Raw genomic sequence first — 27,209 nt, forward strand, 5'->3', positions numbered from 1 at the left:
ATCATTGCGGCTATATCATGATTCCTCATCCTTTCTGCACATAATAGAAAAAGAGGAATAGTAATTACAAAAATAAGAATAAATATCAAATGTTGAAAATAAAAAAATTAGAAATAAAAATTAAACGTAATGCGAGAAATGATTCTTGATTCTCTTGGTTCTAAAATATGCTCATAGAGGCGCTAGTAGAATTCCAGCTAAAACGCGACATATGATCGCTTTCAGATTTCTCTCCGATAGTAATTTTATAATATAAACGACGATTGTGATTCAATAATTTATTAAAAAATGGCAACAACGGAAAACATCAAATATGTTTATCATTTGCCGTTCTCCGAACGATCGGAATTTTGTAAAATTATGAATCAAAATGATAAATGGGAGGAGCTGGCTGGTATGTCACACTATAATTGAAAAATAATACATATGCTTACATATTAACCTATTTGTTTATAATTGACTTATTTTTCATATTAAAAGTATTATTTTAATGCCAGAATAAAAAAGTAGTATATAAAATAATACATATTACTTTAATGCAAAATTTAACAACAGAATATACTCTGCAGAGTATGCTATGCAGAGTATACAGAGGTAACAAATAACAAAGTTTTTCAAGAGGAATGTGTTTGATAACTGCTTAAAGTAGAATTTGTTTACCTCAATCACTTGCTGGGATTGCATTGGATTTTTATCTTTAATAGTTATGTTATGTCTCAATGTTGTGCAATAATTTTATTTAATAATAATTGATTGTAGTAAATATTAGTAATATAATTATAGTAAATATGTAATAAATATATAGTAAATATAATTGAAGTAAATATGTAATAATTATTTATGTATAAAATGTTATAAATTAAATTTTTTAAATTTAACATTGACAGGCACTTGGATGAAGTATGATGTTTTAACGATACAGAGTCTAAGGAAGGAAAAAAATCCTACGGATGAACTTTTAACATTATGGGGTCATCATAATCATACAATAGCAGAATTATTTGTCTTGCTGTCCAGAATGCAGCATTATCAGTCAATGGTACCTTTGTTACCTTTTGTCGATCAGAAATTTCACCAACTTTTACATAATGGAGAAGCCAATTTGCAGAACATATCACGCAGGCAATTAGTTAACAAGAATACTAAGGATTTAAAGATTGGCACACAGAATTTTAATCAACGTGTAGTGCCGCAGCAAAGTGTTAATAAAATTTTAAATCAGCCAACAGCGCAATTGGGTATTAGTCCAAGCAACTCCAATAACTTGTTAGTAATTTCACCAGCAGCAGTAGCTGGTTTTTCACCGTTTCCACAAAATGGCAGTAGCAAAAAGATTAACGAATCACCATTGCCAAAAACAGAAACTACTTTGCCACACGCGAGTTATAGTGAACTAGCTATTGCTACAAATGGATGGAATCAGCACAATATATTAGGAAAAGGTGGTTTTGGAACTGTTTACAGAGGTATGTCTAATATATTAATGCAAATCATCAATCATAAAATATAGCAAAAGTTTCACATTTGAAAGATTTATAGATAAGATTAAAGAATATTGAATAGAAATATATCATATATAAAATTGTAAAATTATAAGAAAAAACAAATTTTACATAAACAAGAGAATTAATATTAAAAATTTCTTATTAAATTACATTTTTGTACAAATAGGCATCTGGAAAAATACTGATGTTGCAATAAAGAAAATCAGACAGAAGGGTCCCGACTCAGATGAAAGTTATATGTTGCAGCTTCAGCAATCATTGAAAGAAATAAAAATTTTGAATTCTCGTGCTCATGAAAATATCTTACCTTTATACGCATACAGTTTTGGTGGCGAAGCACCATGCTTGGTTTATCAGCTGATGAAGAATGGGTCTTTAGAAGATAGGCTATTATTAAGACAAAAGACTAAACCATTAACATGGATGCAAAGACATGATATTGCCAAAGGTATAGCACGCGGATTGCAATACTTACACACTATCGGGAAGAAACCATTAATCCATGGTGATATTAAAAGTGCGAATATTTTGTTGGATAAAAATTTCGAGCCGAGAATTGGCGATTTTGGTTTGGCTCGAGAAGGTCCTGAAAAGGATAGTATGAAGGTAAGTGATTATTATATAAATTTAATGTCATTTTCTCAAATCGCTAAAAAATTATAAGATTTTTTTATTTTGTTATTTTTTATATATTATTTTAAATATATGTAATTTAAACACTAATTGTGAATATATATCTTATAATGTAATAGTTAATATAGTAATTATTATGAAAAACAGTTTGTGTTAATGATATTATCAATAATTATTAGATCAGTAGAATCCACGGAACCAGACCCTATCTACCAGAAGAATTTTTATTTGATAAAAAACTATCTACAAAAATAGATACTTATAGTTATGGCATAGTCTTGTTCGAAATGGCAACTGGTCTTCGGGCTTATGACGATTCACGGTCCGAGAATAAATTGTTACGAGATTTGGTTGATGATTGGGAAAACAAAGATCTTTATTTCTTAATAGACAAAAAAGGTGGTGAAGAAGATAAACAAGTTTATAGAAATTTGATAAATCTAGGGAAATGTTGTGCTAATCCGTTGGCGCAAAATCGACCCGAAATGGAATTTGTTTTTCAAAAATTGAACAATTTATAAATTATCTATATTAATATCGTTTAAGATTGAATCAAGTTATATATTTACTCAAATTATAAATATGACGAATACAAGTATATGTGATATAATGATAGATTTTGTATAATATATATAATTGTTTTAAATGCGCCATTGTTACTAAAGTTAATATTTTTGTATATATAATGTTTTATATATATATATATATATATATATATATGTTAATTTTTATTGACAAATTTTTATTTTGTAAAATAAAAGACACAATAATATATAAAGGCCATGATCTTATATTTTTATCTGTTTGGAAAATTCGAATTGATAATGTATAACTTTTATTCGATAAAAAAATATATTTTTATCAGCTTTATCGATTTTCTCGATTAGTCGCAAAGTCGCAATATCTTATTATTTATTATAAAAGTATATGTCACAACAATATTTTAACATGCAAGAAACAAAACAAATAAATAAACTTATCATTGAAGTATAAAAACGATAATAAAAAGTATATAAAAAAAGCTAAAAATATACATGTATATTCAAACTTACTTTATTATTCTATCATAATTATTGGCTATTTATAATAATTTTTAATTAAACAGATTTCAAATAATATATTTTCTCACCTAGGTAAATCAAAATTAATTTTACTCATGATATCATGTTTCATAATGTTATATAATAAGAGAATTTGAAGCCAAAAACAATTTACTACTTGCTCATAAAACATTTTTTAATAATCTAATATATAAAATTAATCATAAAATCAATAATTAATCAATTTCTTATTACGCTAATAATCTGCATATAAACTGCTCTATATTAATATAATAATATCTTAATACTATATAAAATAGTAGTATAAAATATTTTATATAAAAAAAAATAAATATACTTACAAAATTTAACTAAGTTATATTTAACTAAGAATTAATTAAAAGATTATGTTAATTTAATATTACCATATTGTGTCATCGACATGTTATCAGAAATTTGACATAATTTGTTTAAATAATTTGACTATAAAATTCTGTATGTTATTACAACTTTTATTTCACGTATACGCTTTTAATTTCACGTTTAATTTCATATATATATATTCGCATATATCATATATATTTAAGTAATTCTTTAACCAATGTAAAATTATTAAAATAATTAATCGAAAATGTGCATGATAAGAATATCCGGAATTTTAACTACATTTCCTATGTTCAAACTTAAAGATTAAACTTTAAAGATTAAACTTGTTTGCATCACAATATATGTCAAAGATGTACTCAACGTATCATCAGTTTATACGTACATGCATAAGCGTATATATTGCCTAAATCTTCTTTTGCATTATACTGATGATCTTACATCTTAATTTTCCACTTTTGTGATGCCGCGTATCATAAAAGATCATCGTAAGGAGGTTTCATCGATTCGCTTCACTCTAAAGCTAAATTGCTGCGAACCGCGCACCGGTTAGGTCTCACATGAAAGTTCGCAAAAAAGATCGCATCTCTTCCGCATTCCCGCGATTGCACACGCGATTGCATTCACGAATAGCACTTAATTAACTAAATAAATCCGTTTTCGACGTTATCTTCGTAACTGTCGGTAAGATATTGATGGAGGTGTACTGGCCGTTGCATAAGGGTGTTCTCAGATCGGGATTGTCCACAGTTCTGATCATTTCCTGCTGTTGTTGCTGATTCAGTATCCATAGAATTGATACTAGCGATAATACTGACGTCATCACTCCGATTATACCAAGTAGATATATAAATACCATTTGTACGACTGGTATTATTTGAAGTGCTAACTTTATTAGGATCGTCAGATAGACCGGCAGCGATGTAACATACTGCAAGGAAGAGATTTCATCTGTTGCATAACTCATTAATGAAATCTATAGTAAACTTTATACGAATAAAAATGCTGTTGTAGAGATATGCCACTTATTGAAGCGCGAATCGAATCAGTTGAGATTAGTTAATTCAAACTTGAATTGAAAAATTTCGAATCTAAGAAGTTCAAAACGACAACGAATCAGATATATCGACTGTTATATATCATATTTCTCTTTAAGACGAATAGTGCGGTATTATTATTTTGAGCCAAAATAAAAATGCATTCCGTTTCACGCGTATGCGCGCATATTTCCCGATTTGATTCGATTCGCCGTCATAAACCCTTGATTCGATATGACAAATATTAGATAATATATATAAATATATATATATATATATATATAATATTAGATAATATATATATAAATAGATTATTCAGATAATATATATCAATGTATAATTTTCTCAAAATATATAAGAATATAATAATAATATTATAATAATATTAATTTTTTAATTGTATTTATAGAAATCAGAATTTGTTATTAAAAATTCTACTTTTAATATCATGAAATTAAGAAAAATTTTAATTTATGCTTGAATACGAATAACTTCATATTTTGTATTATCAAGCTATGTAAAGTTGTATTTAGAATTGAACAATATTTTTTCACGAGAACGTCAATGATGACGTTGCTCTGTAAGTCGCGCTCAATTAAATACAATAAAAAAAAAGCGGATTAGAGAAAGTGGATATATATATATATATATATATATATATATATATATATATATATATATATATATATAAAATCGACTTTCACAAAAAAAAAAATTTTGCTGAATATTAGCTGCAAAGCTGTTGATTATTTACCATTTCAGTCCAAAATAAAGGTATCGTGATGTCATTGAAAGGCATAATTTTAGTGTTGTGTCGCGTGGGGTACATTATCAAATTCGTCTGCATCCTAGAATAAAAGTATAGGGGCATACCGATAGTCTGAAAGAATATGAAAATAAGTTTTATTAGCATGCTTTTCAGATTTAAGGAGAAAGATGACTAATCTCCGATGGAAAAGCGTCTCTATACATATCTAAATATGCATACATATATTCATATATACATACATACACTGATACGTATATTTACGCACACATATGTACAAATTTTCGTATAAACTTTTCGTATCATATTACATGTCTAAGCCTAATTTTAAAAATTCAATATTGTTTTTTTATATAACCTGTTTGTTTGATGATATCAATTTTATAAATATGGACTATAAAATTTTTATATAAAACGAATATTGACATGAATTGGTAGCTTTGGACGCCATATTATAGTAGGAAAAATCTAAATTAAAAAAATTTTTCTCTTTCTTGTTCACGTAGTAAACGCATATCAATGCATAAACTTTTAATTATGGAAAAGGATTTCCAAATTTATAAAAGCAATATATAAGAAAAATTTGTACGAAAAATATATTCTGTCAATAAAGAGAAAGTTTCTGCATCTTAAATAATTATTAGAAAATCTCAGGCTGTTTGATATTTCATTTTTGCTCACGAATTGTTTATTAAATATAAAAATTATTTTTTTATTGTATTTGAATAATACTTCCAATCAATTTATTTCTGCATTTTGCACTAGCATAGTCTACTTTCTGTGAGATAGCATGCAAAACTTGAAATATATATATATATATATATATATATATATATAGCGTGTACCAATTAGAATCTAATCATCTTAGAGAAACTCTCGATATGGACAGCCGCATTTTATGTCATCATTACATAGATGTTAGATAAGACTGAAGTGGCAATAGATAATAGACAACTTTCGAACGTGTTCTTCATATGCGTAATAGAGAAATAGTGTCGCGATTGAATAATCCGTGCATAAGACTTATCTAATCCTCATCGCATAAGTAACTGCTGAGTGTTCATTTAATTTGTAATATTTGCTGCTAGTGCTCAATGTGCTCAATCAATAAATCGTGTAAATCCTTTTCGAGCGATGTCTTTCTTAAAGGATGATTTTCACATTTTAAAAAATAATATCATTAAAAAATAATATATAAAATAATATATAAAATTATGCTAGACCTAGTTTCTCAAATATAACATTTGACAAAATACAATGAAACAAACGAAATTTGATAAATTTCAAATAACGTTTCATAATAAATCAAGTATTATTTCATGTTATTTACTTGCTGCAGTATTACATAAGACCCATGTTTCTCACGGTCAGGCTTAAGACCCTCTACATTTTCCAGCAAACTGGGATCAGCGTCGAGAAAATGTGGGAATGATACCACTGCCGGGATATCTGAAGGAAAGAATGAAAAATGAATTATTTATCAAGTTTCTTGATACAGCGTTTTCTTAGAATGATCGCACATATCTTCACGGTTATCGACATTGTGTGAGGAAATATCAATGCTACGATAATTTATGGCGAGCTCAAGGCAAATGACCTGTAAGGTCACGGCGAAATAAATTCATGTCTTTATAGCAATTACGCAATAAAACTGTATATAAAATGACGATTAGAATTATAATTTCTCATAAACAGTGTTTTTTGTCATTAAATGACATTACACGTGTAGTTCATATTTTATCAATAAATATTTATATGATGTCAAAAGTGTCAAAACGTCTCTGCGAAAAAGTAATAAATCTGTATAAGTATTCATATTATATAATATAATTTTTTAATATCTTAATATATATTTCTTAATATATTTATATATATTTTAAAATATATATATGTATATATGTATATATATATATATATATATATATATATATATATTATACATGTATAACATTATTTATTTTAATATTTAATAAATTTTATTTAATAAGTTTAATATTTTTATTTGTTATATATAAATAATTTCACAATATAAGAATATGATTTAGAAGAAAAGTACTAGAGAAGGAAAGAGGCAATCTTGTAAGCATTTTTAAATTTGCCATTTTTGACTTAGCTTAACCAGATACGTACTGTAGTAACACGGCGTTACGTCAGTCAATCCTTTCTTCAAACAGGTCTTCTTCTTACGGCAGTAACATTCGTTGTCCGGATTCTGATCGGGCGGGTCGGCGAAATCATCTGTGAGAGTATAAAGATATCCTGGTATCCCGGTATCTGTCAAAATTTCTTTTCTAAACGTAATTGGTAACGCCCGACAGAACGCCTTCCTAAAGATCCGAAAAATGGCTTGTTTGTTCATGTTCGATGGGAATACAATACCTTCCGTAGCACCTTGGATCCTATTACAAATTGAATTCCTACAATAAAAAGATAAACTATTTAACGATTTGCATCATTAAATGCTGTATCATAAAAATAATAGAAATATTAAATAACAGCCTTAATTGATACGTTTCAATCGAATGATTGACTAATAAATAATATTGATAGAATTTTACATGATTTATAAAATAAAATAACAAATATATACATTAAAAAATTTCATCTTTATCCTGCTCTTTTTTAAAAAATTGCTTTTTAATTTTTTGCATAATATCCCAATTGCATACAAAATTTATCATTAACATATACAATTTTATAACTGTGAGACTTAACCCTTAGTGACTTTTGTGAATAACGGCATCACATGTGACTCTAAATAGATTTCTCGAACTGGCCCTTTTTTTCAAGTGGTTTTTCTTTAAAGTGGTTCGAAAAATCTGTAAAAATTCAGATATACTTTCAAGTTTCTAAGACAAATACCTGTACTTCATTGTGCAAGAAACTAAAATGTAATATAAATCCGGGACTCTTCAACATGCTGAGAAATTTCTATAAATAGAAATCATCCGGATTCGAAATACTCATATAGGGCCACATAGGGTTAATATCTCTTTTAAATATATTTGTATATCTTATATTATTCTTTTATCTTATCTTATTTTATTGGATCCTATTTTTACTATATCTTATTTTATTCTTTTCTTGTAATTTTATATGTAAGTACCTTTCTTATTAATTTCTACATATCGGAACAAAAAAATATTTTCCTTGTTATTAATACACAGCTATGTCAAAGTTAACTAATATTATAATAACCGTTAATTTAACTGTTAGCTTTTAGTCACATTAGCAAGATTTGTACGTTGTAAGAGAAAAATAAATTTGTCGAAGGATGTCGGTAAATATTAAAAAAATTGTCCAAGAAAAAATTGTACGAATTATGATGTCACGAAAATACGCAATAGCTTTTATCAAACACGTCGACATTTCCAATATTTCTCACAATATTTAACTCCCTCTGCCTTGTTTGCGTTTGCATTAGCTGTTTGCGTCAAAAGTATCTCAATTTAATGTGCTGTTTGTTTTTTAACAAAAACCTCCATAAACCTTTATGATATTCTTGTTGTGTTTTAAAATGTTACTTAGCACCTTTTGACAGAAACGTATCTGCGTTGCTTTTCTCATTCTATTTCGTGTGTATTGAGTCAAGATCAATACGACGGATAATTTTATTCAAACAATAAAACGCTTTAGCTAAAATTCGTCTGCCTACGAAGAAAAACATAACTTTCCGCGGTATAATTATTTTAAAAAGGTGTTTTTACTCTTTTCGCGTCTCGTTGCCTTCCGTTTTGACGTATCCCCATTGTGCCAGTCCGGGACTACCGTTGTATTTATCAATGCTGAGATATCGTCCTTTTTCTTCTACCATATCATCACTCTTTTCAAGCAGTACGGTCACAATGTTCTCTCCTTCGTCATACATCTATCAACAAGACAGACATAGATCTCAATATACATTTATACTAAAATTTATTTTACATTTATTATTTTTCATTATCGAAAACTTTCCAAAATATATATATTTTTTTTACTCTATATAATTTACCTATTTTTTAAATCTTTGCTTAAAAAATACTTTTCTATTTTAATCGATAATATTCTCCTATTACAATAACATCTATTTCGATGTGTCTTATTTAAGATGTATACATTAATTATCCTTACTCTAAGTCAAATTTCTAATTTATATTGTAAAATAATTAATTTTTATACTTCTAGTTTATGTATTTTTAGTAACGTAAAACGACAGTTATATCTCAAAATAATTGAAATATGAAAATCAATTTTAATTTATTAAATTTTAGTTTCAAGATTAACATAACACAGGTATTAATCAAGCGCAATTAGTAATTAGTTAAAATTGCTAATGCTTGTCTTTTCATAAATTTTGTATTTTTCTTATTTACAATCAATAATAATTATTTTAAATAATGATCTTTATTTACAGATGAATATCGTATTACCGGAAAATTAATGCAATGCAATTTCTAAATAAATTTAAATAAATATTTGTAATAGATATTTGTGATATATTTACACACACATTTTGATAATTAGTATCATAATCATAATTAGTATAAAGATTTAAAATGAATACATAAAATTGCTAAGTCATTGGATTTCATGAATTAAATTTATGGAAACCAATAACGCAATAGCTTATGCAATTATATACATAATATAACTTTGATTAGTAATTGATTCGGATTTTTTATTACTTTATGAATGATTTTTTGTTTTTAATATCGATAAATGAATTATTTCATAATTAATTCATAAACTAATGAATGTATTTTTGTACATATCATTTTTTTATTATTATAAGTTCTTTAAAATTTACAAAATTTTTTTCGAAATCAATAAAATATTATATAATACAACAAAACACACACACACACACACACACACACACACACACACACACACACACACATAAAATTTATTATTTGAAAATATAGTAATTGAAGATTTAATATAAGAAAGGCTCATTAATAAAATTGTAAAATAATGAAAAAATTCTTTATTATATCAAATCTCCAATTTACTGTCGAGATTTTATAAATCTTTTTTATCACTTTTATCTTTTTTATTATAACGCGTCATTGTTATTGCAAGATACATTTGTTTTATTGTACAATGCGCAATTCTTGGAAAACATTTTAATAATATATTACACAAATTGTTCAACAAATTCCGTTTCCAAATTTCAATGTGTATGTGTATACAAAATTTTGCGTGCTCATAAATGGGAATAATTTTATTAAATATTAAACAAGCTACTTGAATTAATGCAACGAGGAAAAGATACGTGCGGAAATCATGCGTGTCCCTTGAGATCGTACAGTGCTTAAAGTCGTTAACACTAACCTCGTGAACTCTGAAACGTGCGTGTGTAAATAGTGAAAGGATCAGCGGCTCGTAATTGCGAAAAGCGACAGCAATTCAAGACACCCGAGCCCGCGACACTGTTCCATTTGCTTTTGCGCGTACTGCCGCATAATCATGATCAGGGTTGTGCCATAGATTATCAAATTACACTACCTGTTATATGTAATCTATAAAGGAAATATGATAGAGATAAGAATCCAGTCTAAAACCTCTATACTCTTGACTATAATTTTTAAAAGATAGAAAGTCACCGAAGTGAAAGACAGAACATATTTATAATACATATTATAAAATATATAATTGTAAATATATAATAATAAGTTGGAATAATGTAAAAAATCATTAAAATTATAAATATATCTGGATATACCTCTTTTTCGCTTTCTTTTTTAAAAAGTAAATTCTTTTTTTAAAAGTAAATTTCGAGTAATACTTCTAAATTTTATAAGTTTCAAAAATTAAAATTGAAAACTTTGAAAAATATGATTGAATAGATAATTTTAATTAAATGTTTTAATGTTTCCTTTTAATATTTTCTAAAATTACTAATTAATAATTTATATAAAAACGATCATTATATAAAAACGATTAATAATTTATATAAAAATCATTCTGCACGAGCAACTCTCATATATTTGACATATATTTGACATATATTGCGATCAGAAAAATAGAGAGAGAGAGAGAGAGAAGGAGAGGAAGAGAGAGACAAACAGTCAAGAGTTTCTAATGACTAATCGTGCATAGAGAATGCGTGCGCTTGTGAGTTGTGAGTGAACTCGTGTGATAAGGCAGGATATGTGGAAATTTCATTTCTATGAGGGAAAATTTCGATCGCTTTCGGATGATTCGATCCACTACTTCTGTGATCTAGACGTGAATAGAATAAAAATTATTTCGAAATATCCACTCCACTCATCATAGAATATTCCAATAGGATAGGACATTTATTTATGGGCACTGTTTAGGATCAATCCGTGCATCGAGAAACCAATTTCTTTTTGTGAAATTTTTGGAAATTTTCTCGAAACCTGAACGTGCGTTTCTGCAATCCGCGACAGTACGTCGCGTGATTACAAATGATTTGTTAACAGCCAATAACATAGTGCTGATTGAATTTGCAATTGATTATAGTTTTTTTATTGTTTGCTTCATCTTGCAGCGCAAGTCAAAATAAATCATTGCAATAATGTTGCAAGTGGACATAGTTTTTCATTCAAAGGTCAGATGTAATGACGAATGATTGCTGACACATTTTGCACAAGACCATGCGTTAAGTGCAGTTCGATAGAAATGCGTTCTGGATTCTAACCAGTTTTACTCACGGTTTGGCAATCGCGAATGGACGCCGGGCGTTTGTTTTTAATTAAAACGTACCCTTTCTCTTTACCCTGGATTTTACCCCGCGTCACTAACAATTTCGGCCTCTTTCGGCCGTACTTTTCCAGTCGCTTTTTAAGCCACACGTTCCAACGCGAGCCCGACGAAAGCAAACGCACCGGCGAAGTTATAACTTCTACATCCGGTTTTGCCAAAGTGCGCCACGTTTTTATACGCCTATGATTAACTTTGTCGATAGGAACTCGGCCGCATGAATTCATTGATTGACCAATGCGCTCCAAACTGGTTAAATGCTAACTGTAAAACAATTTTTTGCTACGAAATAAGTACACGTTGAAGCGCATTCTCCTTCTAAATTTTTAGACTTTCTAACACTTGGGAAACATTAATAATTAATAACTGAAAGTAATCAATAATATATATAATAAAAATCAATTTTGCCTACACTGTCTCAAGCATATTGGAATATATTTTTTTATATATACATATAAAAAATATTAAAAAATCAAATTTCTTGATATAGTAAATATATAAGATTTAAATAATACTTTATTTTATTTATGAATAAAATTTGCAATTTTCTACAATTTTCTTAAATTTATTTAAATCTACAATTTATTTAAATCGAAATAACTTTAAATATGCTAAATATTCCTATAAAATATTATCATGTCACGCGTACAAACATACCTTTGAGATAGCAAAAAAGTAGATCGAAGTTGTTTTGTTCACGGATTGTTCACGGAACTTGTCGATAAATATTTTTATCATATTATCTGTCTTTTTATTCCTAGCAAGTATGTAAATTTCAAGGTACTGTACTTATAAGGGGCCAAAGAAATCGTTTTGCATCATAAATATGAATATTTATGTTGCATTATCCGATACATGATCCGATGTTAAGATTAAAATAAAATCAAGAAACATCAGAAATTTATTACTTATTCAAGCTAGCAAAAAGATAATTTTTACAGTTTATTTCGCTTCGCTGAAAATATAAAAATTCATTTACTTACCCTATCTAACAGACCGAATTTTTGAAAGTTGATGAAATTGGGTACAATTCCACTGGCCAATTTTACTAGTGTATCTTCATAACCCCATAGATAATCGTATACCGAGATATTGAGAATCGGTTTGGCATCCAATAAATTAGCCAGCTGTACCAAAGGATAGTTCACTAAAAATCCGGCGTCACTCAAAGCGGATGTAACACCCTACGTCAGAATGTTTTCATATAAAGTTTAACTTGTAAAATTATCCTATAATTAAATAATCCTTAATATTAAGTTCAATTACAAAATTAAAATTAAAATAAATATTTTTAGATAAAAATAATATACGACATTTAAAAACTCTGACTTGCGTTTTATTATTTAGATTTCTTCTCTGTTGAGGAAAACGTAACAAGTTTTTTATTTTTTTCATTATGTTCAAGAGCGTAATCTTCTTGTGACATACGTATCGAACAAAAAGTCGTTTTACATGTAATGACAAGCACGTTTCTTGAGATTGATATCGTTGATAATACATAATTAATAAAGATAATATGCATAAGTTGTTTTTCAGTAAGTGTTATTTAACAGACTTGATGAGTAAAGTAATATAGAAATCAAATGTGCTTGATTAAACAAGGAAACAAAATAAATATTATTTTCATTTAGATTACAAAAATTGCATAAATATAAACATATGTTTGATTTTTAACTATCGATTAAAGTGTTGAAATCATTGATATCTTTATAAAAATGTAATTATTTATATTGCATAAAATATTCGGAAATTATTAAAAATATGAATAAATATTGATAACATATATATATTTCAGTTACTTGAACTAAATTTTCTCTTAATGAGATTAAAACTTTAACAAAAAGATTTATTTCAAAACAAATAATGTATTTGGATTTTTATCTCATGAGCACATGTTTTATTTTATTAACATAAATAAATAATAATAAAACGTTATGAGATTTTTCAATATGTGTTTACATATTCAATTTCATAAATGCATGCAGACAACATAAAAACATTTATGAAATACGAAATTAATAAGAAATAAGAAATTAATATGAAATAAGAAATTAATAAGAAATTATATTACTAACAATAAGTTCAGTTGCTCTAAACACAATAACAATCATAAAATATAATTCCAAATACAATGTTAAATAGTCATAAACAATGCTCATAAAACAATTCTAAGAAGACATATATATATATATATATATATATATATATATTAAAATGATTTATTGCTTTGTAATCAATTATAATACGCATAAAATCTGTCAGTAAAAAGACGTTATAATGACATTAGCTAGTTAATTCATCATCTCTAGACAAGTCTTAAGAATTATACGACTATAATTAGATCGCAAACATTTTCAAAGACAATTCAGATTATCAAATAAGATGCGATATATTATTACGTTGTATTAAACTGTTTTGCAAATTATTCCTTTATTCTATACGCTATATATTATTGTAATATTAAAAATAACAATATTTTATAATATAAATAATAATATTATATTATATGTAATATCGCTATAATTCTTTTCTGAAACAAATTTGATAGAAAAATCTTTCTTTTCTTACTTTATAAATTACTTTTCTTATTTCTTATTTTTTAATATAAATTAAATTTTCTAAATAATCGAAAGTATATTATAACATTAGAAATTAATATATTTTAACAAAACCATTGAAAAAATAATTAAACGTTTATTATTTTTTATTTCATCCTCGATAATGGAAGAAAAAGAACGAAATTATAACATAATAAACTTTTATGTTTTTCTATTTTTGATGTGTATGTATATGTATTAAATAATCACATTATTGATGATTAAAAAATATTAACAAATACGTTCCAATTCGACTATTGTTCTTTAAGAAATACAATTTTTTAATTTCTCTCTCTCTCTCTCTCTCTCTCTCTCTCTCTCTCTCATGTATATATATATATATATATATATATATATATATATAATTTTCTAAATAATCGAAGTCAATTAAATAATTTCTTATACTTACCAAGTAAGGTACATTCGGAACGATGACCATGTCCTTCATAGGATCACCGATTGATTTTTCAGGAACAAAAACTACTGTCCTTCTTGGAATGTAGGTCATAGTGCCATTATCGTTAAACGTAATGTTATCATTTAGAAGAAATTCTCTAAAAATGTATAGAATATTTGAAATGTATTACTAATATATGAAATTTGTACTGAAAGAATTCGTGTAAAACATTAAGATATATAAAAACATTTTTCATTATATGCTCTCATATTTTTCATTATATGCTCTCATATTTATTTTTAAATATTCATTTATTATAAATAATGTCTCATAATATTAAAAATAAAAAAATATGTAATGCTTACTGATAAACGTAGGGTCCAATCTCTTGAACTTTGAGCTTCTCTTTACCACTTAGAAATTCTACTGAATTGGTAATATTAAATACATATACGTTTAAATAAATATCAAGAACTGGTTGTTTCCACATTGAAAAAAGGAATGTATTTGGCAACATTTGTAAATGCTGTAAAGACATATTGTTTTGTTTAATTATGCGCATATTAGTAGTATTTTATTTATTGAAATATGTTACAATTCTTTCTCCCCCCCCTCTCTCCCTTCAAAGATAACTTTAAATAACAGAAATTATTTAAAGTTTTTTGATATATTTTTTGTTCTAAACGTTTATTAATATACTGTATAATGTTCTATAATGTTTGTAATGTTATTGTAAGATTATTTTTCAAGCAAATATTGGAAAAATATATAAGTTATTAATTATAAATTTAGTTATTAAATCAAATTTAATTTATATTAAAATATGAATTATACATATGAATATTGGAAATGCAAAAATACATCCAAAAGAAGCAAGTAAACAAAAAATAACAAAAGATTTTACTGAAAAAGATGTTCATATTATCCTTTCGATTAAAAAAAATAATTTTCTTTTCAGACTAAAATGTTATCAATTAATAAAGTGAACATTTTTTTCAGTAAAAATCTTTAGAACAATTGTTTCTTATAGGTTTATTTTTAAATTTATTTTTTTTTTAATTTATTTACTTTTAAGTTTACTTGATATAAACGTTTAGCACTTAAAATCCTGCTTCTGAGTAATGACTATAATTTCTCCCTATGAATTGTCTTTTGTTCTTGTATTTGTTCTTGTATTTTAATTATTCACATACACGCATATAATTACTTACATAGTTTACTACCATAGTCACGGGATCGGTGATGTAAATCACATATGTCAAGGAACTGCACACGATGCCCACTATGAATAAGATGATGCATTCTAGAAAAAAGAATGGTTCTCTTTAGTGAATAATAATTAATTTAGGAAAAGTGTAAAGTCCAATTATGATGCGTCCATTTCCGGCAATTATTTTTTTCTGCTAAGTCTATGGCACGTAGAAAAAAATCTAAGCAATAAGACATAAGCAATAAGAAAGATGATAGATCACGTACGATTATTCCTCGATCATAAGAAGAATGCGCTTATACATTTCGAGAATTCGCAAGATACGACAAAATGCTGAGTAACTATTATATCATATATCATTCTTATAACCGCGCATTTTTAAGAACATAATAAATGGAAATCCATTCTACTATTTTGTTTGACAAACTTCCATTAAAAAACACGTTGCTTTTGTTATTGATCGTATATTCGATTAGACGTCGATCAAATTGATTACATCATTGAATTTTTATGACTGCATAGTCTATTTAATATGTTAAATACGTAATATATTATATATACATAATATGTTATATATTAATAATTAATTAATATTAAATAAATATAAAATTGTAAATTATTTATTATTACGTCTGCCTTTCTATAATATTCTCGTCTCAGAAAGAAACAGCATTTCTCTTCAATTTGAATTATGATAGCGAGACGATAATCAACACCAACGATTACTGTGCAAAACTATATAAAGTAATATAACATATATCATAGTTATAAATGATAAATAATTTATATCAAATTATATAAATGAGATTTCTCATTTCAACTGTATTACAAGTAATTATAAATCATAAAAACTCATTTATCTCATTGATCAAAAATGTAAAAGAGTAGAAATAATAAATAATTCATCATGTATGTATTCAATATAATGTATTCAATATAAAGATAGAGATGGAATTATTCTTAAGTTTCAGTTTTAAATGGACGTAAAATCGATGTAAGAACTGATATGAAAATTTGCAAAAAAATTAATATGCGTCTACTAACATAAGCTTTCAAATCGTTTTGCGCAACTTTGTTGCTCGTGAACTTGACCGTGTCTCCTGATTGCGCTATACAAATACGTCTGCTTCTTGCATAAACATGATCTTCAATTGTTGAAGATTATATATACTGTTCAGAAACATATATGTAAATATTATCGCTGGCCGATGAATAAAAAAGCCTTGCTTGGATAGACATACTCTATCTGCGTTCCAATATTCATTGCCAGTATTGAAAACCTGTAATACACATGACATAAATCATATATTTTCAGTACTAGCAGTGAATATCGAAATGCAGTCTAAATGTGAAGAATCATAAAACTTTAAAGATACACAATTTGACCTTTAATTAAATGTACGATCAACGACGTGTAAAACATAAGATAAAAATATCTCAAATGATGTAATGGGATTTTCTTCATGGGCGATCCTTCTCACGGGCGGTTCCATGGTTACTCATTTTTTATCATTGGAATGTGGATCCTTTCGATTAAATAACTCAAAAACTGAGAAAAAAAGTGCCTGCATTACCGTATACAACTAGTTTTCGGTACTAATCGACAAATATAAAGGAAAAAAATGAAAAAATATTGGACATCTCTGACAAATCTCTGTTTATCACTTCGCGCTTCTACGTGTCAAAAGACAGATGCCTTTCGAAGTTATTTGCTTGCCTTCGACTTCGCATGGAGGAAGGTGAATTATTGAACGGAATTCGACTTGAGTTTTCTGTCGGTTTTGCATGCGGTTATTTGCACGCGATTCATTGATCACACGCAACAATCCTTTCGTGCTTTAAGGCCGCCGATTTGTCAATAGCGTTCAACGTCCTAAGCCGCTTAAAAAAATCTTCATGGGTAAATTCCCGGAATGCATCAGAGAAAAAAAAGACAGAAAAAAAAAACGTAAACCTGCTTGTTAAATAAACGTTGTCTACTTCTCTGACTATAATCTAAAAATAAATTTAGAAAGATTGTCTTGACATTTAAGTATTGTGACGATGTGTGATATATATATTATTAATAAATAAGTAATTAACGCATAATTACGTAAAGTTTACATAATTATTATGCGTTAATTATTTATTCATTAATAATTTAGTTGGTAACCCATTTAAATATAAACTAATTAACTATTTTTTAATAAAATACTGTACCGTTGTATTCCATTACTTTTAAAATAAAATTATATATTTCTTTCTAAATTTATTGACATGAAAGCTTGACATATTTTCATTTGCTTTTATACATTTATGTTTATACATTAATTTAAAATTCTGAAATCTTTAAAGAATATTTTTATAAATAATTATAATATTTTTATAATATTTATAAATTTAGAAATATGTAAAATGTTATAAATGCTTTTATGAAGATTAAAATTAAGATTATGGCTAGTCGACTTAGCCATTATTATGGATATTACTGCGACTTAGTTGGCAGTTGTAATATTTAATATTATTTTCAATTATTGTTAAATCGATTGGCTGAAAAAAGTGGTGTTATTGTTATGCTTATGACCGGCGAGATCCAATAGTTCATTTCAATACCGGAAGAATCGCGCAAGGTCATACCGTGTTCATCAAGTGATATGTGTGTGAATGTTGTTAACGAGCCTCTATTCGCTGGGTCATATGTACAAGTACAGCGCATTGCAAATATTTCCTTTTACTCTTATCTTTCCGAGAATCGTATTTGAAAGCATATATCTAATTTACACTTTAAAACTTTAAAACTTTTAAAACTTTACACAATAAATATTCTTAAATTTTGAAATTCTATCAATACCGAATAGTCATTTCCCGCAGTAATTTCTCATAATTCAACGTACATTATCCTTAATATTATTTTTTTACAGAATTATTTAAAATTCTAAATAGAAATTTAAAACTCTCAGAAAAAAAGAGTATAGAAGAAAATAAAATAGATGTGAAAATAGAGTTTTCTCAAGAACGAGAAAAAATAATGTAAATTAAGAACTAAATTTATTTATACAAAGAAGTTGGTATAGATGGAACGTTGATTTGATTTATTTAGTTTTCTTTAATTGTAAATCACGTTATAAATGAACATATGAATCAACAATATACAATAATATGATTAATATAAAAATAAATAAAAAAGTTTCCTGTAAATTTGTATAAAGACCATGTTGAAGTTTATATATTATTGTTTGGTGTTCAAATAAAAAATAAAATAAAAAATAAAAAATATCCGTATAAGTAATAAAAATAAAAAAAGAGAACAAATTTTTATAATTTTTATTCTGAAAACTGAAGAATGAGTATACCATGAGATCAATCAATAAAATAAAATATTAACCAATTCTTTTCATTTGAGAATATATATTATATATGTTAAGTTCAATGTGATAAAATGATTGATCAAGTAGAATTGTTGAATGTCATCAATATTACTCTTAAAACCAATGAAAATTATTTATAAAAAATAAAATAGCAAACATGGATAATGCTAAAGAAGGAAATAGTTGTCTCAATCTTTTTAATGAACAAAAGCTTGAAAATGATTTTTGAATAAAAAAGAATAATTTTTTAAATTTTTAGTAGCAATTATCAATAGCAATTAAATCAATTTTACAGTAGAAAGAAATTTTGTTTGCAAGGCATTAATTAATTACTTTTTACACGTTACAAAGAAATTATCGATTATTCATTACAATGCCACTTTAAACGAAAGAATATAAAAAAATTTAATCGAGTAATTGAGAAAAATAAATTAGCCGATATAAAATATCGGGAACAATAATCTCGAAATAAATACCTTGAGACGGATTTTGCTGAGAAAAAGTTCAGTCTCGTAACTCTTAAATATACATGTGTCAGTGATAAAATGCATTACTAATAAAATTTCGTCTCTATGGACATAATTTATGAACTCGATCTACTTGAAAATTTAAACATTATAATAACAACAGAACTGCTTCTTTACACAATAAAACAAGTCTGTATATCCAAAGACATTTTAAAAAAGACATTTAAAATGTCCCACAATGATTTATCTTCTCATAAAGATTTTAACTTTTGTTGCCGTTTTTCTTAATCCTTGTTACATATTACACAATAATCATTCAATATAATAAACAGATTGCATCTTAAGGTAGCACTGGGTAGATAGCGGCTTACCTTGACTTAAATTGTACGTTATCTGTAATAAGGTAAAAAGAGGGACCAATCAAGGTCACCGTATTCATTCGGATTTTTTGATTTGACTAAGTTATGATTTCAGCATGAAGATTCGCGAATGACCTAATCATCAAAATTTGAGTCACTATAAATCAATGAAAAAGAAATGTGTAAGTATTTTTACCTAAATAATATGACATAATAAAGATATCAAACGTAAAGATGTAAATGAGATGTAAAAAAATTTAATTATTTAATATTTATGCGAAATAAATTTTCTTTATGGGCCTTATCGCTTGTCTTTATAAAATAGTATAGCATAACATAACCCAAATTCAATTTATACAAATTATGCAATACATATAAAAAGATGTATGTTAAAAATCGTACTCCAATTTGGAGAAAGTTATGTTCTAAATTAATAAAAATTTATAAAAAATGTATGTGTATTTATAAAAATTGTATCACAAATTTTTTGACAAATAGCTCATTTATTATTCATTACTATTGTATTGCTAAGCGATTAGGCTTCAATGTTTTCACATAGCAAATTAGTTGCTTACTCACTTTTAAACGGCTGTAGTGCGATCGTGAATTTCATGGCTATGACCCGATTCCTACTTTAGGTTTTCCTCTTCGTTATCTTGACTGTAGAATCCTATAATGAATACAAAACCATCCTGTTATTACGTAAATCAGAAATATAATTAATGAGCCAAGGTCAAAAATACATATGCACAAGAAGGCTACGTCAAGACTGATTATATTCATCATCAAATCTTTCTGTACTTTTTTAGGTCAGTACCATAAAAAGTAATCTTGAAAGAGAAATAACTGTTAAGAGAAAGAGATATTACTCTTTCGGCTGCTTTCTTGCCTGTAATGTTTCTTAATGGTTTACCATCAATTTCTTTAATTAAGCGCATATAAAGAGAGAAAATTAATTGTATTCAAACTTTTTTCTTTAACAATTTTAACAATTTTTAACAATTAATTTTTTTAAACAAAAATAATTTCTAAGCTCAGTAAATTAAGAATATATTAAAATTTAATCTATTTTTATTTTTTTAAATAATTTTTTTAATAATTAACATTACTATTTTTTTATTATGTATCTGAAATTGTCTAATTATAATAAACTCTAATACGTAGTTCTTAATTAAGTTTCAGATGATCCAATTTGATTCGTCGTCGTTGCTCGCGTGAAATCGCGCGACGTCGTCTATTCGCAGGTAAGTAAATTAAACACTGTTTGTCGCGAGTTGTCGCGCTATTAGCACTTTACTTGTATTTGCATGACAGTCGCCGTTATCCCTTTCCGGTAAGATCCACAGACATTTTTCACCGTTATTTTATCTCACAGATGTGTTGACTTACGAGATAATGGTTCAATTATCATGTATCAGAACAAATGATGAAAATGTACAATTAAATATCGATGTTTATAATCATGTCAAATTTATTCTTCGTGCTTTCTTACTTCTTATTCCGCATAGAAGCATAACATATGTTTTCATGATTGTTGTAGTAATTGTTTAATTGGATGACAATATATATATTCTCGATTTTAAAAATAAATAAATACACATGTAAAAAATATATACAAAAAATATATACATATAAAAAAGAAGAATAATATAAAAATGTTATTGTTACAAAAAATATAAATATAAAATAAATATAAAAATATAAATATAAATAAAAATTTTGGTTAAGAAAGAAATTTTTTTTTTCATTTTGGTTAAATATATTTAACCAAAATGATATAACAAACATATCTCAAAACAAAAAAAATTTACAGTAATAAGTTTAAACAAGCAGAGCAAACATGTATCTTTACAACTTTTGATGAAAATATAATTGTGCGATACATAAAACAGATACAGTGCAATTTATTTAATCGGATTATAAAATATCCGTTATCTTTCTTTCTTTGTAATATTAAAGAACTGCTTATTATATTTATTAAAACTTATTACTTATTAAATAATGGCATGAACGTTCATCATTCATAACATGCACTCGCGTATCATTGCATAGCTTCGATAACAAAACACGCGTAAGGAATTATTAATTTATTTTATCTGTTTTATGCTTACATTTGCGATCGTTTATTCTTCCATATTTATTAATGAACGGCATTATTAATTATCACTGACCTTGTCAATGAACTCCTCCTCGCATTACGTCAAAAAATAAAACGAAACTTTTTGAATTCTTGTTTAAATTTCAATAAACTTCATTCCTTGTATTTCAAGTATAATCATATACAATTTTCAATACTTTTATTAATTACTTTTTATATTTCATAAATAATCGATATTATATTATATTATTAATCTCTGTAAAGGAAAAGGTCAAATGGCGATAACCCAATCACTCATTTATATGACTTTTTCAATGTAATTTATATTTATGGATACAGCATAATGATAATTTTGTTTATTATGCGCATGTAAGAAAGTTCCAGATTATTTTGTACTATCTCAAGTGCGTCGATATTAAGCCGTATAATTTTAAAGTCATATATCAATTTATGTATATTCTTAAATCTTATTTCATTTCTCATTATAATTTAGCGCATTTTACTGTATATCATTTTTTTATAACCAAGTATCTAATTTTATAATAAAAAGTCAAAGATTTTTTTATATATTAACAAATTAATTTTTTATAATAAAATATTTAAAAAATAGAAATTGTTAATTTATATTCCAAGTGTTCTTATTCGACTAGTTCACAAGTTTACAAAAAATTTTGATTATAAAAAATTAAACTAACAATGTATGTTATTTTTAATAATCATTTCTTATTAATGTTATTATTTTATATTATTTAATTATGCTTATGTATTTAAATGCATATATATACAAAACAGTAATATATTATATATTATATATTAAAAATATTTATAAATAGTAATATAACAATAATATAATGTTTTAAGCTATGAAAACAAATTTTTATTAAATATTTATTGTTGATATTTATTATAGTTTTCACAGTTTTAGTTAATCGAGATATATGAAACCAAACTATTTAATCGGATATATATAATATAAACAATATTTTATTTCTAATGTTTTATATTTCAATAATATAATTTGTGTGACTAATTTTTGTAAATTTTATATTGTAATTAAATGTAACAATGAAACTCAAACAAATTATTCAAATTATTAAATGCAGCAAGTGATATCAATGCTTGTTGAGGCGATGTTCTCCACAAATTTATAACATGACATTTATAGCTTTTCACTTTATATCATTTTCTAACTTTGTGAATATATTAAAGATATATCCCTTTTCTCTTTTAGATTTGAAAAGAAAAATATATTAAATTATCCACATTTTATTTTTGTGTGATATTAAGTCACGCTGTACATTGTGTTTACTCCATGCCATGAACAGCTATCTAAAGACCATGAATTTTAATAGCTTAAATGTTAAGAATTAATAATGATAATATGAGTAATTGTATTTGTTTTAAGAAATTTGACATTTATTTGGTCTGAAAGAAATCACACACATTTATAAAGATAAAAATTAATATCATAATAACTTATATAACTATGTAGTAAAAAACGCTTCAGCAATATTGCAACAACGCTGCTATATAAACTATAACATAGATATGGATTATATTTTAGCACGAAATTAATATATCTTTATTGACGCACTTCACGTAGCCATAATTCACCAATGAACCAGCACTAGCAGACACTTCTCATTCGGATGCGCGTTTGATATTTTTATTTTAAAAACAAACATAAAGTTATATTTCAAAATATCTGTACGCTAAATAATTATTATCTTTTCTACAGTTATCATGACATGATTTAATGATGTCTGAAAATATTTTTCTGACAATTATTTTAATCAGTTTCATATTCTGACTCAATATTCTCATGACTTTCTCATGATTTTCTCACTCTGATTCATTTTTGTTATTTATTTCTTTTAATAATATATAATAACATAGTCTTATACTTTTTTTTATTAAAAAAATATTATATACAAATTTAGTATTACAAATGTAGATTGCAGATGTCGCTACATCTAAATGCGAGATCAAATAAAATTAGCGAGATACAAAATATATGTGTTAAAACAATTATTAATTAAAATTAATAATTGCTTGTAAATCCATAATAAAATAAAAACTATATTTTAAAAATATTTTGTACAATTTAAAACAATATAAAAATTAATATACCTTTTCTTGTATTTTATTAATTTTTTTTATGATAAAATATTTAATAATTTTAAAATTTAATATTCAATTATAACAAATTCTGTGATTTATTTTGAACATAATTTTGATTAACATAATAATTTACAAGTAATTTTATAATAGGCATTTAAAAAATTCTGTTATTAAAAGATTTTATCGTGAAGATAAATACACGATTGTGATACACGTTAAAAAATTTACTTTTGATATTACTAATATCTAATATCTAATATTTTTTTTCTATTGCTATATTAGATTTTAGAGAAATATCGATTTTATCATGATCCAATTATGTAAGCCTAATATGATTATCTTATTCTCCATTTTTCACTATAAAAGCTTTTTATGTCGAATAAATGAATTATTGAATGAATATTCTAAGACTGATTTAATTTTGTACTTGATTTGGATCTAAAACGACGCTATGAACGCGATTATGTTAATTTAATATGCATAATTGAAAGAATATGGGTGACATGCGTATAAATCATAGATAAAGATCAAACAAGATTATTCGATTATATGCGAATAACTGCAAATAAAGAATATATATCTGTATCTTTTTTTGTTTCTACTAATAAAACTAGAAATTAAAAGCGAAATACTTTCGTGTAAGAAGGAATAACAAGTAAAAGAATACATATATGCCAAACCGGCGATATCTATTATCTCCTTCTAATAATAACAATTATAAACAACTGATATAATAAATATAATAATTTAGAATTTAAAGTATTTCAATTCTAAAAATATTTGATGTAACCACAAGAAGTTGCTACAGATTTATAAGATTGATAAGACTGATAAATATTCTATCAAATGTATAGTTTATACTTTAAATTTTTTGCCAAAATAGAACGTTATCGTGAATACTATCGTACTCTAGAAATTGAGGGAAATTAGTAAATTGGACGTATTTACAGAGAAAATATAATTCTTACATGTATCGTCAATCAAGTGTTTAGGTAAACACTTTTTATTAAACACATTTTATTAAATAACACATCTCGTAATTATTTGAAATTGAACCAAATAATAAATTAAACTAAAATCAGAATAAAAAGATATTATTTATTTATTTAAAATTCTTGCCTCAATTTTAGAATTTAGAACTATGTTTATTTTTATATTCTAATATTTCAATAAAATTATGCACCTGTTGTTTGCCGCAGGGGATGCACCAAGCCGAACGATATCTAATATATCTGTCCGCACGACGGCGAGACGTCGCTTTCGCGCGCGTCAACGTTGGAGACCACTTTCCACAATTATTTCTGTGTTCGCGAGAGAAAGAAACTTTGACGAATAAATGAGATAGAAACTAAACGAGGAGTCACTCCCGACGGAGATGTCGATCACTTTTCGGAAAAATTTTGCAAAAAACCGGCCGGGAACAAGCCGCACTCTTCGGTTATACGCTCCCTTAGGAAATCGCCGTTAACACAGTTTCCCTCTTTCTCAATCGTATGTTTAATGCGTACGAGACTTGCCTGCAGTCTCCTTTATACCGTCGTTCTCTTGGGAGTAACCCCCCAACCAGATGACCCTCCTCTTCGGTCCAATGCAGCCTTCGGCTGCAATAACAGCCTCTATCGATACGATTGCTCGCGATGTGCTGATAGTTAATCGTGGTTGTTGAAAAATATAAATTAAATGTTCTACAATTATTATCCATGCAACTAAATTACGAAACTAACTAAATTAGCTAATCATTCTTGTTGAAAAATCTTAATTAAAAACTTTACAAATTTATTAGTTATTATCCATACAAATTAGATAACAAAAAATTTGATATTTTTTTCCTTTTTCTTTTGAGAACTGAAAGTTAAATTAGCCATGGGTATACATATCGTTCACTTGACATTTTATAAATTGCAATTATAATTAGATTGGAATTCATGTCATAATTTATATGTCAATTGAAAAATCAATTATATCTGTCATCTTACATCAAATGACATCATGTTCTTGTTGTCAATATTTTTTAATGAAAAAAAAGGTTACAATAAAAAAAAAGAAATGAAACTACCCAGGCAAGTTTTAAATTGCAACTAAATAAACAATCAAAATTTAAAACAAAATTTACATTTTAATTTTTAGATCAGTTCCTCGTTCTTCTTTTTCGTTTTCTTTCTTTTTATCTGGAAATCAGAAAATATCCAAAGAGGAGCAAAATATCAATTGTATTATAAAAAATATAACCATATAATTTAACATTAATTAAATTCTTTTTAATATTATTATATCAAAATATATTAGATAATGTTTTTTCTGATCCCATCAAGTAATGGAAGCTCGGTCAACGTCATGTAAAGATAAATCAATTTCGATTCTCGCGTTGCTTAACTTCATTCGTCTTTCTCATATACATTACAATGTATACTTCAAAATTACTGAATTTTTTCGGAATTTAAGAAAAAATAAGAATCTCTCTCTCTCTCTCTCTCTCTCTCTCTCTCTCTCTCTCTCTCTCTCTCTCTCTCTCTATCTCCCTCTCTCTCTCTAAATTGTGT

General features: G+C 26.2%; 2 protein-coding genes and 1 long non-coding RNA gene across 3 annotated transcripts; 2 read left to right on the forward strand and 1 right to left on the reverse strand.

The window, feature by feature from the left end:
* The first annotated feature begins 153 nt into the window (after positions 1-153).
* On the forward strand, positions 154-2,916 carry pll (serine/threonine-protein kinase pelle). The gene is made up of 4 exons (XM_011642296.3): positions 154-394; positions 888-1,466; positions 1,672-2,111; positions 2,318-2,916. The coding sequence occupies exons 1-4, from the start codon at positions 289-291 to the stop codon at positions 2,657-2,659; spliced, it is 1,467 nt and encodes a 488-aa protein (XP_011640598.2). The 5' UTR covers positions 154-288; the 3' UTR covers positions 2,660-2,916.
* On the reverse strand, positions 2,911-26,343 carry LOC105429359 (scavenger receptor class B member 1). Its single transcript, XM_011642295.2, has 11 exons — positions 25,853-26,343; positions 21,030-21,120; positions 16,279-16,370; positions 15,433-15,593; positions 15,080-15,224; positions 13,057-13,257; positions 9,073-9,233; positions 7,496-7,782; positions 6,696-6,814; positions 5,354-5,479; positions 2,911-4,493 (listed from the first exon to the last, which is right to left on the reverse strand). The coding sequence occupies exons 2-11, from the start codon at positions 21,061-21,063 to the stop codon at positions 4,203-4,205; spliced, it is 1,617 nt and encodes a 538-aa protein (XP_011640597.2). The 5' UTR covers positions 21,064-21,120; positions 25,853-26,343; the 3' UTR covers positions 2,911-4,202.
* Positions 16,364-22,092, forward strand: LOC148937067 (uncharacterized). The gene is made up of 3 exons (XR_016138753.1): positions 16,364-20,632; positions 21,089-21,259; positions 21,627-22,092. It is a non-coding gene; the product is annotated as an uncharacterized LOC148937067 (long non-coding RNA).
* Positions 26,344-27,209: the final 866 nt, after the last annotated feature.

The sequence above is a fragment of the Pogonomyrmex barbatus genome, unplaced genomic scaffold, assembly GCF_055798465.1.
Source record: "Pogonomyrmex barbatus isolate J1 unplaced genomic scaffold, ASM5579846v1 scaffold17, whole genome shotgun sequence".
Lineage (NCBI taxonomy): Eukaryota > Metazoa > Arthropoda > Insecta > Hymenoptera > Formicidae > Pogonomyrmex > Pogonomyrmex barbatus.